The sequence below is a fragment of the Panicum virgatum genome, chromosome 5N (assembly GCF_016808335.1).
Source record: "Panicum virgatum strain AP13 chromosome 5N, P.virgatum_v5, whole genome shotgun sequence".
In the NCBI taxonomy this organism is placed as follows: Eukaryota; Viridiplantae; Streptophyta; class Magnoliopsida; order Poales; family Poaceae; genus Panicum; species Panicum virgatum.
Window position 1 is genome coordinate 3,146,586 of NC_053149.1, and position 15,610 is coordinate 3,162,195.

At 48.2% G+C, this 15,610-nt stretch overlaps 3 protein-coding genes across 3 annotated transcripts; 2 read left to right on the forward strand and 1 right to left on the reverse strand.

The window, feature by feature from the left end:
• The first annotated feature begins 2,798 nt into the window (after positions 1-2,798).
• LOC120672292 (protein BZR1 homolog 2) lies at positions 2,799-5,487 on the forward strand. Its single transcript, XM_039952616.1, has 2 exons — positions 2,799-3,240; positions 4,381-5,487. Exons 1-2 carry the CDS (start codon positions 2,968-2,970, stop codon positions 5,158-5,160), a joined length of 1,053 nt encoding a protein of 350 aa, XP_039808550.1. The 5' UTR covers positions 2,799-2,967; the 3' UTR covers positions 5,161-5,487.
• A 1,107-nt stretch (positions 5,488-6,594) lies between these two features.
• Positions 6,595-8,755, forward strand: LOC120672293 (aquaporin NIP1-2-like). Its single transcript, XM_039952617.1, has 6 exons — positions 6,595-6,790; positions 6,879-7,045; positions 7,533-7,757; positions 7,953-8,156; positions 8,240-8,301; positions 8,426-8,755. Exons 2-6 carry the CDS (start codon positions 6,887-6,889, stop codon positions 8,646-8,648), a joined length of 873 nt encoding a protein of 290 aa, XP_039808551.1. The 5' UTR covers positions 6,595-6,790; positions 6,879-6,886; the 3' UTR covers positions 8,649-8,755.
• Positions 8,756-8,801: 46 nt separating this feature from the next.
• Positions 8,802-14,458, reverse strand: LOC120672294 (protein FLOWERING LOCUS T-like). Its single transcript, XM_039952618.1, has 4 exons — positions 13,733-14,458; positions 13,557-13,618; positions 13,379-13,419; positions 8,802-9,363 (listed from the first exon to the last, which is right to left on the reverse strand). The coding sequence occupies exons 1-4, from the start codon at positions 13,934-13,936 to the stop codon at positions 9,101-9,103; spliced, it is 570 nt and encodes a 189-aa protein (XP_039808552.1). The 5' UTR covers positions 13,937-14,458; the 3' UTR covers positions 8,802-9,100.
• Between the last annotated feature and the right edge of the window lie 1,152 nt (positions 14,459-15,610).

Consider the following 15,610-nt stretch of genomic DNA (forward strand, 5'->3'; position numbering starts at 1 on the left):
GTAAAAAAACTTCGAAAATAAACTTTATTTAATATTCCATACATACATTCATTTTTTTTTGAAAAATTTTTGGCAACCAAACACGGCGCTGGATCCGTTTCGTCTGCCTCGGTTCCGGCCGGGTGCCCTCCCTCCGTCATCAGCAGAGCTCTGGCGGGCCTTGCTAGTACCCGGTGGCCCACCCGGCCCTGGCCGTCCCCATCCGGCGCCGTGCTCGATCCCTACGTACGAATACTACTGACTACTGTACGCCGGGACGCGACGCGAGGCTCGAGGGCATCCCGGAGCCCCCGCTGCAGCTGCTGGGGGACTGGGGCTGGGATTTCGATTTTCCGTGGGCAGGGCGGCCTGAAGGAAGGCAGCGACGCGACGGGCGGGCGTGACACTATCAAAATTTCTAGCCAAATGTCTCGCATGCGTAATAAATAAAATTTATTTATAAAATCTCTTTAGGGATGAGTGTAATTTTTCGCGATGAATCTAATAACGGTAATTAATCAATAATTGGCTATAGTGATATTACAGTAATTATTTTCTAATCATGCGATCAAAGATCTCATTAGATTCTTCAGGGTCACTAGAACGAGGTTCTGAAATTAATTTTGTAAACTAGTTTTATTTAATACTGTAATTAGTAGTCAAAGTATTAATTTTCTAGCATGATAGAAAACCAAGCAAGGCAACAAACGCGGCGTCACATGATTCCACAACTACGCATGCAGCGCAGGGCGCCAGCCTCTGCCAGTGCCACTGCACTCCGACCCGGCCGGCCTCGGCAGGCAGGCCACAGGGATCGGGCCGCAGCGGATGAGGGAGCCCGCTCCGCGCACAGGGAGAGCGGGGGCCTCCGGGTTCCGGGATCACGTGGTTGCATGTTGGCAGCGCTGCCGCGGCCTCCGTGCGCTGCTGCGCCTGCGCCGGATGGGGCCCCGCCGCTCACGTGCATCGCATGCTGCCGCTACGAGCCGGCCGGCTCGGCGGCCCCCGTCGCCGCACCGCACCGCGCGCCTGTCTGTCCCACCTGGCGTCACCACGCGCGGGGGTGGGGGAGCGGGACACAGCCCGCGCTGACGAGATGCCACCACCACACCAGCAGCTGCTGCGCCGCGCTGTGCCGCGACAGTGTACGTGCGGGCGCTCGCAACCCCGCACCGTGGCAGCGCTACGCGTACCATGGCCTCTCCCCACGGTCCAGTTGCACGGGCCAAAGGGCGCGACCATTTTTCTGAAAAAAAAGAAAATCATGGTACAAATTCGAGCTTACCGTTTTACAGGGCCTTTTTGGCTTTTTGCTAAGACAAGTACGGAGTAGTATTCGTTTACTGAGTGGCCTAGTCAAGCTTAGATTTTCTTTGGATTTGTTACGATAGAAAAATGTGATCTTTACGACGTTCCAGTGTTCCACGACGGGTGCGCGTAGGAGTAGAAAAAAAAAAGTCGCCCACGCCCTGACCTGCCTCGGCCCCGCGCCGCACACGGCACACGCCGTTCCCGACCCGAGACCCTGGCTGCCCCTGTTCCCATGCTGCCCGGGCCGCTGCTCGGCGGGGCCCGCAGCACCCCCACGTGTCGACCCCCGAGGGGTCTTCGCTCCCGCGTGCCTGCTGTCCGCGCGCTCGCAGCGCAGGCGTGCGGGCCCTGTTTGGTTTCAATAGTACTGTAGTACGCACAATTTCCGAATTTTTTTTTCAACACATGAAGTACTAAACGAAGTTTATTTGCAAAATTTTTTCACGGATGAATGTAAATTTTCACGACGAATCTAATGACAGTAATTAATCGATAATTGGCTGGCTACAGTGATGCTACAGTAGCCATCCACTAATCGTGCGATCAAAAACCTCATTAAGTTTGTCTCGCGAAGTAGTGCAGGATTGTGGAGTTAGTTTTACAAATTATCTTTATTTAGTACTTTTAATTATTAGTCAAAATTTTTGTACTAATCATGCTACTATAAACGGCCGCTGCTGCCATCGCCCCCGCCCGCACGCCGAGACGGGGCTTTAAAATAAGACGCTGGAGAGGTAGAAAAACATTAAAAAAAACTATATAAATAAACGGGACAAAGGAAAGAAAATAAAGACCTTGTTTGCATTCTATAAAAATAATGCGCACATTTCTCGATTTTTTTTTACTGAAGTACTAAATAAAATTTATTTGTAAAACTTTTTTAGGAATGTGTGTAATTTTTGGCGATGAATCTAATGACGGTAATTAATCGATAATTGACTACAGTGATGCTACAGTACCATCTTCTAATCGCGCGGTCAAAAACTTTATTAGATTATTTAAGGTTACTAGTGCGGAGTTCTGGAGTTGATTTTGTAAATTATTTTTGTTTGACACCGTACAGTTAAAATATCACTATTTATTATCACGCTACAATACTCGCGCGAAAAGGCCAAACGCGTGATCCCGAAAGCAAGCGGTGGGCCCGCTCACGTGTCCCTCTCTCCGCGGTGGGGCCGGTCACCCCAGCCCGAAAACCCCGGCCGCCAGGTGGGGCCCGGAGCCCACTGGCGCCCCACGTGCAGCGCCCTCGACGTGGACCGGGCCGCGCCGGGCGGGGTGGTCCCCGCGCGCGGCGGAGACACGCTTCGTGGGCTGCTGCTCTCCGGTCTACTACTTGCATGCTAGTGTGGGTTGGTGGTGGCGCTGCCGTTTCCCCGTTCTGCCCCCGCTCGCTCGCTTCACCCGCACGCCAGGGCCAGCCTCTCCGTCCGCGGCCCGCGCGCGGTGGCAGGCGCGTGGATACCCGGAAATCGAGGGGCCTTGTCACCCCACCCACCCCCCTCATCGCTCCAGGCGTGCGCTGCTGCCTTTCCGTGTGATCTCTTCTCGCCTCGCCTCACGCTTTCTCCCCCCCCTTCCCCACCTCGGCCGCCCGCTCTCCCACCCAACAAGCGAGGCGGCGACCCGGCCGGCCGGTCTCGTCCCCTTCCCCTTCCCTTCCTCAGCGAGCTCGGCATGGCGAGTGGCGGGGGAGGAGGAGGAGGAGGCGGCGGCGGCGGAGGGGCTCTGGGGGAGGCGGGGGCGGGGCGGATGCCCACGTGGAGGGAGCGGGAGAACAACAAGCGCCGGGAGCGGCGGCGTCGCGCGATCGCTGCCAAGATCTTCGCGGGCCTCCGCGCGCACGGCGGGTACAAGCTGCCCAAGCACTGCGACAACAACGAGGTGCTCAAGGCGCTCTGCAACGAGGCCGGATGGGTCGTCGAGCCCGACGGCACCACCTACCGCAAGGTACGCGCCGCCAGATCCCGTCTCCCCGCGGCTCCCCCCCCCCCCCCCCCCCACGCCCGCAGCTCCGGCTGATTCGCCCCCTCCTTCCCTCTCGATCTCGCCTCCCTGGCTCCATCCATCGATTCGCGGCGCCGCAGCTTCGCTTGCTAGGCTAGCGCGAGCGCTAGCTCGTCGGCGCATCGTAGGCCGGCGCGCACCGTGGATTGCGGGGGCGCTCGCTGCGCGGTGTGAACTGTGCAGCTAGCTAGCTTGCTGGTTTTTTCCTCTCTTTTTTGTGTCCATTTTTTTGGTGGGTGGGTGGGTGTTGCACGTGGCGCGGGGGCAAAAGGCGCGGGATGCCAGTCTGGGCCGCCGCGCACGGGTGGTGTGGTGGGTGGAGTGTTGACGCGTTCGTGGAATCCCGTTCGCGTCGCTACAGATTTTGCCGGAGATGGTGCCTGGTTCTCGTTCTCCTCCGGGGCTGCCGGGCTGGGTAGTGGACTGGATGGTCATTGGAAGGCGGAGGCATCTGCTACTCTGCTCCTCCAGCAGTTCGTGATGATATTCCAACATTTCGGTGCTGGTCCTGCAGCCTGCAGTCCTGTTCAGCCCTTCGGATCAGTACCCACCAATAGCCAATACGCTGAACCTATTTCAGTACCGAATTGCTTGTTTGGTTGGTGGAGTTCCACTAGTATGTTAGAGCAGGTTGACACCGTGTCATTGCTTTAAACTAGCTCGCAAGTCATCTGGCGCTAGGTTGTGTGTGCCCTGTACTGAGGCAAAATGTTGATCTTGCTTGGCACTTGTGTATTGTTTCTCTTTCGTATAAGGAGATATCACTGTAGAATTTTAGCAAATGGTCATCTCTGCATGTGTGTTTCAATCAATACTGGAGAATAGGATTCACTATTTTTATTAGAACTCCTTGAGATTTGCATTGCGAGCCTTGCACGAGCTGCTGCATGAGTGATCGTTCACTGAACTATTCTTCCTACTACTTGCTAGATAATATTTGATTCATAGCATTTCCAGCTATGCTAGTTCTGGCAGCAGATTGGTTCTGTTAGTCTATTCACCATGTTCTGCATTGAAACAAAGCTGAATGGTTTTAGTGAGTGACATAAGAAGTAATCATGTCTTTGTTTTTATGCCCCACAGGGAAGCAAGCCTCAAGAACGCATGGATGCTATTGGGTGTTCCGTATCACCAAGCCCATGTTCGTCCTACCAACTAAGTCCACGGGCATCATACAATGCGAGCCCTACTTCCTCCTCGTTCCCTAGCGGTGCATCTTCACCCTTCCTCCAGCCTAATGAAATGGCTAATGGTATCGATGGCAACCCTATCCTACCATGGCTCAAGACATTCTCCAATGGTACTCCATCAAAGAAACACCCGCTGCTACCACCCTTGTTGATCCATGGTGGCTCCATCAGTGCTCCAGTTACTCCACCACTAAGCTCACCATCTGCCCGAACACCTCGAATGAAGACAGACTGGGATGAATCAGCAGTCCAGCCTCCATGGCACGGTGCAAACAGCCCCTCTATAGTGAACTCCACCCCACCGAGCCCTGGGAGATCTATGGCGCCTGACCCGGCATGGCTTGCTGGTATCCAAATCTCATCGACCAGTCCAAATTCCCCTACATTTAGCCTTGTGTCCACTAATCCGTTCAGCGTCTTCAAAGAATCTATCCCAGTTGGCAGCTCATCAAGGATGTGCACGCCGGGGCAAAGCGGCACATGCTCCCCAGCGATCCCGGGCATGCCACGACCCTCGGATGTTCACATGATGGATGCCGTCTCGGATGAGTTTGCTTTCGGAAGCAGCACGAACGGCGCACAGCAGGCTGCTGGACTGGTGAGGGCGTGGGAAGGCGAGCGGATCCATGAGGACTCTGGATCGGACGACCTGGAGCTTACCCTGAAGCTCTAGGGCAGGCGCTGATGCTTAACTTCGCTAACTCGGAGGAATTGTTGCTGTGTTGTTAGTGTATTTCTTATTTTTCATTAGTCCTAATGTGGACCAATTGTGTGGTTCCATTCAGGTAGCTTCACTTGTTGTGGTGGTAATTGTGGTGTTAATTATTTATAGCAAGGGGAGAGAGCTTAGAGGTGAAGAAGGGCTTGCTAGGTTGGGGGGCGAATCAGCTCGGATGTACTGTATGAGCCCGGAGCCCTGAACAGCTTTCGGTTGTTGCATAAGCTTCCTTGTGCTGTTGTTGTGATAACTGTAAATTAATGTCAGAAGTCATTCAGAAAATCTGTGGAGCAAGTAACTCGATCAACAGCACATCGTGTTGTTGCCGTAACAACAATATCTTTCATCAGTCGTTAACGTCATGACAAAACGAGCGCTGTCAATCCGTCACGCGTGGGCGCACAAGCGCCACGCATCGTGTTGACCTCCCCCCGGAGCCCGGACGTCGCTCGCCGCTTGCCGTTGTCAGCGGGGTGCCGGTGCTCCCCCTTGCCGCGGCGACGGCGACGGGCGGCGGCCCCGCGTGCCCCGCGGTGTGCCAACAACAGAGTCGCCGGGGGCTGCCGCCTGTCGGCCGGCCGCGGCGGTGACCGGCCACTGGCGTCTGGCGAGGGGGTCTCCTCTCTCCGTCCAGCCTTGACCATTCCACCATGTCCTTGTACCCGCCCGCTGGTGCCGCCGCACGCGCTGCGCTTCGCCGTCGCTTTCTGAAATAACTGACCGGATCGTACCAAGTCAGAGCCAGCCGGTGCGCGATCCCAAAATTCCCCGCGGCGATCGTCCGCCCGCCCGGTCACCCATGGCCCTCGTGCGGCCGGACGACGCGTTCGCTTGCTCATCAAGGACCAACTGGGCTGTCGCCGATCAGGCCGAGCCGAGAGCTACGTGCTGGTGAAACGACTACGCGGCGCGGATTGCTTTGTTTGACCCGATCAAATTGGGGGAGGAGACAGGAGAGCTAGGTGCCCCGGTCACCAACCAGGCCTGCTGCGAGCAGGTTTGCAGGGAGACACAGAGGGGGTTGCTGGCCAAACTTGCCCAGGAATTTCAGCCGGGTGAGTCTCGGCTGAGAGCGACGCACGCGAATGGTGGTGCTGGTGGAGACTTGCGGTGCACCGCGAGCATCTCAGGTTGGGTCCAAGCACTGAACGTTGAGTGACGAGGTTGCGTCGGAAAGGACCTATCTTGACGATGCGGTTGCCCTGACTTCATCGATCAAGAGAAGCTGCAAAGTCTGCCAGCCATTTCTAGGATTGGTACACGCATGGGAATTTGTTCTGTCCCCCCCCCCCCCCCCCCCCCCCCCCTGGATGCTTCATATTTCAGGTACTGAAAACCTGAACACCTGTTACACTGACTGAAAACCTGTTCCACTGAGTCACTGACTGAAAGAGGACAGCAAAACCTGAAAAATGCTGAAACTCCACAAAATTTGACTTGAGATGGTCTCAGTTAGCCAGTTAGGTGAGAAAAAGGTGCCGCGATGAGCTTACCCGAATAATCTTAAAAACAATCCAGGTTTAGCTGTTGTTAGTTCGGTTCGGTTGTTGCTTTGTTTCGTTCTGGCACACGATACACATGTAGAGTAGGTGGTCAATCCGAGAAGATTTTGCAAGCTGTGCACCGCCATGCTGCTAGAGTGCTAGTATTAAATACTCTGGTCTTCGTTGTAGGGAGGGAGATGGCCGGCAGTGAGGACGGCGGAGGCGGCACCGGCGCCATGGAAGAAGGGCGCGACGCGGGGCGGCAGGCAAGGTACGAGAGCTCAGAGGATGGAGGCGGTGGCAGCGACAGATGCAGCGGCGGCAACGACATGATGTCCGTCCAGTTCATGCAGAAGGTACGGTCACCAATTCGATTGCAAAGTGCACTTTCCATCTGCTCTGAGCTCTGTATGACGTCGGGGATGCTAATGGTGGGTTACCAGTCCTGCGTAAGCTCTGCGGGCTTTTCATCCTTGTGGAGAAAAGATTGCTCTGCTCAGTATTCAGTACCAAAATTTTTGCCATCTTAGCTTTGCTGCTTATTGCTAGATGCATGCAAGCATAAATCCCATCATGGAGATAGCAATTCATGGAGCAGTTCAACAGTAGTTCTAGCTATGCAATGTATTGATCAACAGTCACAACACAGCACAAGGTGGTCAGCCTCACGTGTCCAACTTATTTGTACTCCGGGAGAAGTTTTCTGAAAGATTTTCAGTACAACCAACGCAGATCTGAAAGCTCAGAGCTGTAGATGCTACTAGTTCACAATGCATATATGAAGCCAAATTCAACTGAAAATGACGTTTTTTTTTTCGGATTGATGGATGGAAAAAAAATTAGATTATCGCGGAGATCCTGGGGACCTACTTCATGATCTTCGCCGGCTGCGGCTCGGTGGTGGTGAACCTGAGCACGGCGGGCACGGTGACGTTCCCGGGCATCTGCGCCGTATGGGGGCTGGTGGTGATGGTCCTCGTCTACTCCGTCGGCCACATCTCCGGCGCGCACTTCAACCCCGCCGTCACCGTCGCCTTCGCCACGTGTGGGCGCTTCCCCTGGAAGCAGGTAGGTACCCTACGCTGCGTAGCAACGTCCTCGTCCTCCTCTCGCATCGGTGCCACTCTTCACTATCTTATCTGTGATCTGACTGAACATGACGTCCCAACCAAACAACATCGGCTTCAGGTTTCAGCATCTCTCTGACAAAAACGGAAAATCAAAACAAATTCGGCAGGAATAATGCATCTTTGTGCTGCGCAGGTGCCGTCGTATGCGGTGGCCCAGGTGCTGGGATCGACGCTGGCCAGCCTGACGCTGCGCGTGGTGTTCGGCGGCGCCACGGCGCGCGAGCACTTCTTCGGGACGGCGCCGTCGGGGTCGGACGCGCAGGCGGTGGCGCTCGAGTTCGTCATCTCCTTCTACCTCATGTTCGTCGTCTCCGGCGTCGCCACCGACAACAGAGCGGTAACCACCGACGACATCACCGTCGACCCGTCCGTTTAAGTTCGCTCGAGAGAGCTGATGCTTTGACGGTCGTGCTCTCGCAGATCGGGGAACTGGCTGGGCTCGCTGTTGGCGCCACCGTCCTGCTCAACGTGCTCTTCGCCGGGTACATCCACCGCCAATATTTGCCTAAAGTTTCTTTTTTTAAAAAAAAAATCATCATCATCATCAATTCAGAAAATTGAAGTGGGCTGATGTTCTTAGTTGGGTTTTCCTGGCTTGGCCCACAGGCCCATTACGGGCGCGTCGATGAACCCGGCACGGACCTTGGGCCCAGCGATCGTGGCAGGCCGGTACAGGAGCGTCTGGGTGTACGTGGTTGGGCCGGTGTGCGGGACGGTGGCGGGCGCGTGGGCCTATAACCTAGTCCGCTTCACCGACAAGCCGCTCCGCGAGATCACCAAGAGCGGCTCATTCCTCAGGAGCGCGCGCATCAACGGCTCAACCACGTAGTAACAGTCAGCTAGTGCGCATAGCTGACAATGATTCCCTCAAGTTTGCATTGTACTATCAATTACTACACATAGTAATGGAATCATTGTGTTTTTATTTTGGATCTTTGAGTTAGAAAGCTCCTTTTCATTATTATTTCTCAGCAGTGATTACAGGTATTAATTGCGCACTATCTTGTATAACGTTGTATCTACTATACAAAAGCTAGCATGCAGCTCCATGAGAAATACAGCAGGTTAATTCGATCATACGCCATGATCAGTCACAAACACACCATATATGGACACAGCCTAAACCCTAGTACACACCATTTCATTCGTACAGTCGTCGAGCATGTCCTTGTTGCCTCCTGCATATATTCTGATGAGCAGGTCGTATACAATTCGCTATACGAGTCTGTCGTGACGACCATATATATATTCTACTGCAGTGGTAGACAAGTAGAGGAGCATTTAGGGCGCCGGCGGTGTCGTCCGCGGTGGCCGGATGACGAGGCGACGGCCGCCGGTGCCGCCCTCTGGCTGGCACGTGAGGAAGGCTGCGGCGACGGGGGCGCCCAGGCCGTGGGCCACGGCGAAGTTGCGGGTGCAGAAGTTGTGGCGGAGGACCGGCGCCACGTCCACGGAGCCGCGCGCCATCTGCCGGAAGAGCACGAACACCACGCGGTGGATCCCCGCCGGCGGCCGAGGGCTCTCGTAGCAGATCACCTCCCGACCTGCGTGCACGCATGCAATTGGAACGTACAATGATCCATCCACCACCCGTAATTTACTAGTAATTTTTCCCGATCGTGACTGAGCACCCGTGATGTATATATGCTATAAGCTTAATGATGTGTATCTAGCTAGCTTTAACCACTTGTACGCCAAACTGCGTTTCATTCCCTTAAATAGTATCTATTTTGTATGACAGGAGTAGTATTTTTTGCATGGAACATATTCTAGTACATTTGAAAAAAACAACAATTTGAATAAACTATCACCTCAACTAAAGAATGTTATCCAAACAAATCACATGTAAATGTTCAAAATATCGTTGCAGTGTGTTTATTATGTTTGAGGAGTTCTGCAGCTGCAGCCAAGTTTCTTTTGTAGAGCATTTCTAATGCTTGTTAGTTCACACTAGCTATTTATAGAGTGCACATGTTCATTTAATTAACATCTATACCAACTGGGCTTCAGTATTAATTCTATGCACATCTTCGTCATGTAACAAGTCTCACTACTACAAAAAAGGATCTAGAAACTGGTGCGACATTCGTTCCTAGTTCTCGCAACTAAAAATCGATTAATAGAGATGGATAACGTGTCCACCCCTACAAATGCATTTGTAGGGGTGGGTGAAGCTATGACCGCACCTACAAATTATTATCGAGAAAATAAAAAAGTTAGATAAAACTCTAAAATAGCAAATCGATTTGTAGGGGGGGTGAGGTCATGATCTGCCCCTACAAATCCATTTCTAGGGGCGGGTCACTCCGTCACCCGCCCTTAAAAATATTTTTTCCATTTTATTCCAAAAATTGATTTAAATCTTTAAATATAGCTGAACAAATAAAAAAAATCAAACTTCTACACTATGGTTATTGTAAACTATAGATACAGAAACAATATATCAAATATATTTAAGTGTATATAAAGATTAAGATAAAACTTGAAAAATATGATATGAGTTATATGAGATACTATATAGTCATAGCCATATGTAGGGCACGACTAGTAAATGATCTTGTGATACTAAATGTTCTCAAATGAATAATGCATATGCATAAACTTTTAGGTCTTGCCACTAAAATTTTGATATGGAACTACTGTACATTCTAGATCTGAGGTTGTTTGAAAACAAATCAAAACTTGTAGATTTTGAAACTAGAGAATTTATAATAGTTTTTGGACTGTTAAATTATCATAAATAAACAATTATGAACTACAACATTTTAGATCTCATCAAGCTCTACAATTTGGTATAAAGTTTGTCTTCATCCGAGATCACATGAAAAAGTTATGATTTTTTGCTTGAGAACATTTGTAACGACAGGCCATACCATATCACCCGCCCCTAGAAATGCATTTTTAGAGATGAGTGACGCCATCACTCGTCTCTAAAAATGACCACTATTTCCAAGATGGGTGATGACGTCACCTGCTCCAATCCTGAAAATAGGCTCATTTTCCGGGGCCGGTCAACTGCTATAGTAACATCGCTCCTTTTGTAGGAACTGGTTACATTTTGACCCGTCCCTAGAAAATAAAACAGGACGTTGCTACAAATTATATTTTAGTAGTGTCTATATTGTAATACTTTTACATTTAATATAAACAAGGTATATGGAATGCACTAAAAAAGGGAAGAAATATAATAATGTACTGCACAAATCCGATTGTACTGCAAAACGGTTGTATCTATATGTAGTAACCGTGATGTATAACTAGTAGAGGATCACACCCCTCTTGTTTCATTAAAAAAATATATATAAGCACCGACATATACATGCATTGAGTCAAAATAATGCAGAACACATCACCTTATACATGTATTTGGTATTTAAAGATAATCGTATATCTGGAACTTGTGTCATTTCTAGTTTTAGAACTATCTGGTGTTTTAAGCGTCAATTGACTATCCAAGCCCGTGTGTTACTTTAAATTATGGAAAATAATTTTGTATCAATAGAAGTCAACACACAAACCATGAAGTTTGCAGGCTTCAAGGGTCAGGAATAATGGTCGACGAGCTCGCTACAGATCATTGAAATGAATTTGTACGTAGAGATACTTGTACCAGTACGTCTCTTTTTTTTCTTAGAAAATCATCTATTATCTTATTATTTGGCCAACAAACAGAGCCTCCAGCCCTCCACGTTCGCTCACAAGGCCTAGAAATTCTCACGTTAATTGGAGAAAAATAGAAAAATAAAAATTACCCACCACTATCATTATGATAAAATTAGCCTAAAATACCCTTGTGCCTAATTAAAAATCACCCACCAATGCCATTATCAAAAAAATAAATATAAAATACCATTTAGCTATGTATCAGTTACAAACATATATTATTAATAAAAGCTAAATCTAACAACAATCAATCAAAATAAAATGAAAATAAAAATAATATATGCATAATATTATTAAAGCTAAAGCTCAACAAATCAAATTGTTATTATAGGTAGATCATATTTGAATTGTTTTAACCAACAATAAGGCATAATTTACAATAATGAACAGGGTGATGTATGGTATAGAAAAATAGTATAATTTTTAAGTAAGGATGCAACGACATGCAATTTTTTGAATTTTCAATACTAGCCGTGCAAATGCGCGGGCTATACGCCTAGTTCATATATAAAGTGAAGCGTCAAGCATTTTGAACTTTTGTTCGCAATTCGTCTATCCATAACACAACACAAACATAGCATATGTTTCTCCTTTTTTTTGAGCTGGTTTTCTAGAAGAGGCCATGCTTTATCCTTTTGAGTGCATTGTAAAATAGATGTGTGTGGCCCAACAATGAGGCGTGACACTTTTTTTTTCATGTTTTCCCTTGAATTCAAACACAGAATATTATCAAATTATCATGCGATAAGTAATGTATTAGTAAATGGTAGTTTATATAATTTATTTTAAGTTATCTTCCTCTCTGTCGAATTGAAAGTGGATAACAACCAATATGATATTGTGCTGCTGACGCAATACATTTCGAGTTCTTGACCGAAGTTTACATCATGATTTTCTCATCTACGCAGTAGGATCCAGGAAACAACTATCACTATCTAATGTTGACACTACTTTGTCGCTTTGTTCTTCGAGAGCTATCTTTATAGTATTTTAGTGCTAAAACTGTAAAAAAAATCATAATATAATTTATATTCGGAGAAATCATTAAACTATCATAGTTTACAATACATAAAGTACTATATCTAAGATAATGGATCACAATATTCTACATGATAGTATTCCATCATAAGAAGCATATATGAATGTTATAGTACATAAGAAAAAGGAATATATGGTGACATGTATGCTGTATTTCTTAAAAAAAACGCATTTTTGCCTTTGTAATAAAGTTTGAATTTTAAAATTAGCATGTCATTTTGGCTCATTGTCTTATGTACACTACTACAGAATAGGCCTTTATTCCAGGCCATTTGTCCCGGTTAACTTTGGACCAGGGACAAAATGTGGCTTTTGTCCCGGGTCCAATGGCTAGCCGGGCCAACGTGGGGGACGGGGGCTTTTTGTCCCGGGTGGAGCCACCAACCCGGACAAAAGGCCCCCCTTTTGTCCCGGTTGGTGGCTCTACCCGGGACAAAAGGCCCAACCCTTTTATCCCGGGTGGTAACACCAACCGGGACAAAAGGTGACCCTTTTGTCCCGGTTGGTGTTACCAACCCGGACAAAAGGCCCCTCCACGTGATAGTTTAAAAGGAAGTTATTCTATACTGAGTCACGTGTACTACTTAGGTGAGTTGGCAAGGAAACCATGCGCTAGGCAAGAGGTCTTGGGATCGAATCCCGTGGTGTGCAAATTTTTTTTAACGTCAGGCACCTTTTGTCCCGGTTCTGCCACCCGGGACAAAAGCCTCGAGGCTTTTGTCCCGGAAGCCTTGTCCCGGTTCCAAAACCAGGACAAAAGCCTGTTTGGAACCGGGACAAAAAACCGAATCTGTAGTAGTGGTAGATAGTCGAACTATTGTTTCGCAAAAAGAAAAGGATAGTCGAATTATTACTCACCATAGCCAACATCAGTTGTCCCAGGAATATCTGTCACCAACCTGCAAATGAAATGAATGGAGAAATCCGACTATAAACCATGCATATATTATGGAAAATCACCGTGTGTGTGTGTGTACGGCTATACGCATGTAAGTAATAAATAGAACGAGAAAATTCTAAAAAGATGATGAGTCACCAGTGCAAATACTCCCTCAATGTCGGGTTGCTCGGGTTGGGGGCGTCAGGATCCACCATAACCTTACATCCACATTAGAATCCATGGAATTAATAATCAAGAAATTAACAAGCAGTAGTAGTAAAAAACTAATAATTACAAGATCGATCGACGAGCAAATATTTTGGGCACTTTACAAGCGTGTAGCACTGCCTGAGATCGTTGCCCCCGACCTCGACGCGAGGCCTCGCCACCACCGCCGACGGCCGGAAGTCGGCGCCGTTCATGAGGCGGCGGCCGTTGTAGGAGACCTGTAGCGCTACTGTCGGCGAGAAGTGGTCCACCACGTCGCCGATCACCCGCCCCAGCACCAGGCTGTCCCTTGACGACGACGACGACATCTCTAGCTAGCTATATGCTGGTCGATCGATGCAAGCAAAGATCTATCGATGATGGCCTCTATATATAGTAGCTAGCCTATGGCCAGCTTGCTTGTCGCGCTGTGTATATATACAGCCTGCGAATGCATGCATCATACCTGGCCTCGTCAGCAGCTGGTATCCTCCTCCTCCTAGTCACCCTGTACATGGTCCGATTACAACCCACCTAACCCGTGTAACCGGCCCGGGCAAAACTGTGTCAGCTGGATATGCATGGGTTTGGTTTGGCTACGGTTCCTACCGGCTAACCCGTTCACGAGGAGATAACTATCCAAGGCGAGTCCAAGGAGATAACTATCCAGCTCAACGTGACTCTGGGCATGCCCAAGACCCAACTAACCGCCATCGCAAGGCGAGTCTTGAGATCCATCTTCCAGCACACAGAGTTGCAGAGTTGAGTCTCGACTCCGAAGGCGGCACCGCCTTATGGAATGTAGTAGATTTGTGGAGCGGCTATTAAACCATGAAAACCGGCTAACCCGCGGGTTTCCAAACCGCCCAGCTAACTCCGAAATGGGTTGGGTTGGATTTTATCCAAAAACCTGTGAACCCGGACCATGAACAGGGTGACCTCCTAGTGGTGGTACCGGTGGTGCATGCAGAATTGGGAGTGAATTTATTTTTTTAAAAAAAATTAAAAGCTCAGAAAATATAATGGCAGTCTGTCTCCTCTAACCATAATTAACCCTGCTTCTATATAGATAAGAATAATATAATAAGGTTCTATATTTGGGAGGGCTTATTCGGACTTCATCTGTTTTACGCAAACCGAGGCAATTTATTAGCATGAAGCCATTTTGAAATCCGGGCTAAAATGAACCAGAATCTAGGTGAGGCTAATTTTTTTTTTTTTGGCTTCACCAGCAAAGTCGTTTTGGGAGAAACTCTCCCAAACAGCCCATTAGCGAAAAAAGACAATAATAACTTAAAAAAGTTAGATGCATGTCTATGTGTGTACTTTATATATATATATATATATATATATATATTCTATATGTATGCACTTTTAGGATCGGTGACCCCACCGTCCAAGCTGTGCATACGAGGTCTGGTGCTCGTAGTACAAAGGTGCTCGATGGAGACAAGAGAATATTTCTGCAAGCCAATATAAAGGTACTTTTGTTCAAAAGGCTAGATGCATGCATATGCACTTTATCAGTATACGTATGCTAATTAAATGCGGCTAAATTTAAAAAATAGGTGAGCTCGGAGGCATTTCTATATTCATGTGGAACAACAGGCAAATATATATAGACCGAGTGAAGGAACTAACACTTGTATAATGTCAGTGACAAATAATCTGGTGTTTTGTTCTATGACGTTATTTTGAAAAAAAATAAGCTAGATACTTTTTTACTAATGAGAGCAATATATATCTAGACCGAGTCAAGGAACACTTGTATATATGTTAATGACAAAATATACTACACTTCTATACTGTGTCCACGAATGATATTTTAAAAGGCATTCAGGTAGAAAAGAATATATCTGATGAAAGTTTTTTTTATTTTGCTTATATATATTGATATACATGTGTGCATATATATAGAGGTAGATAGATATATGTGAATATAATCTTTTTTTTGCTACGAGTGCCTGGACTTCGAATAAACCCAAATAAACTTTATGCATGTG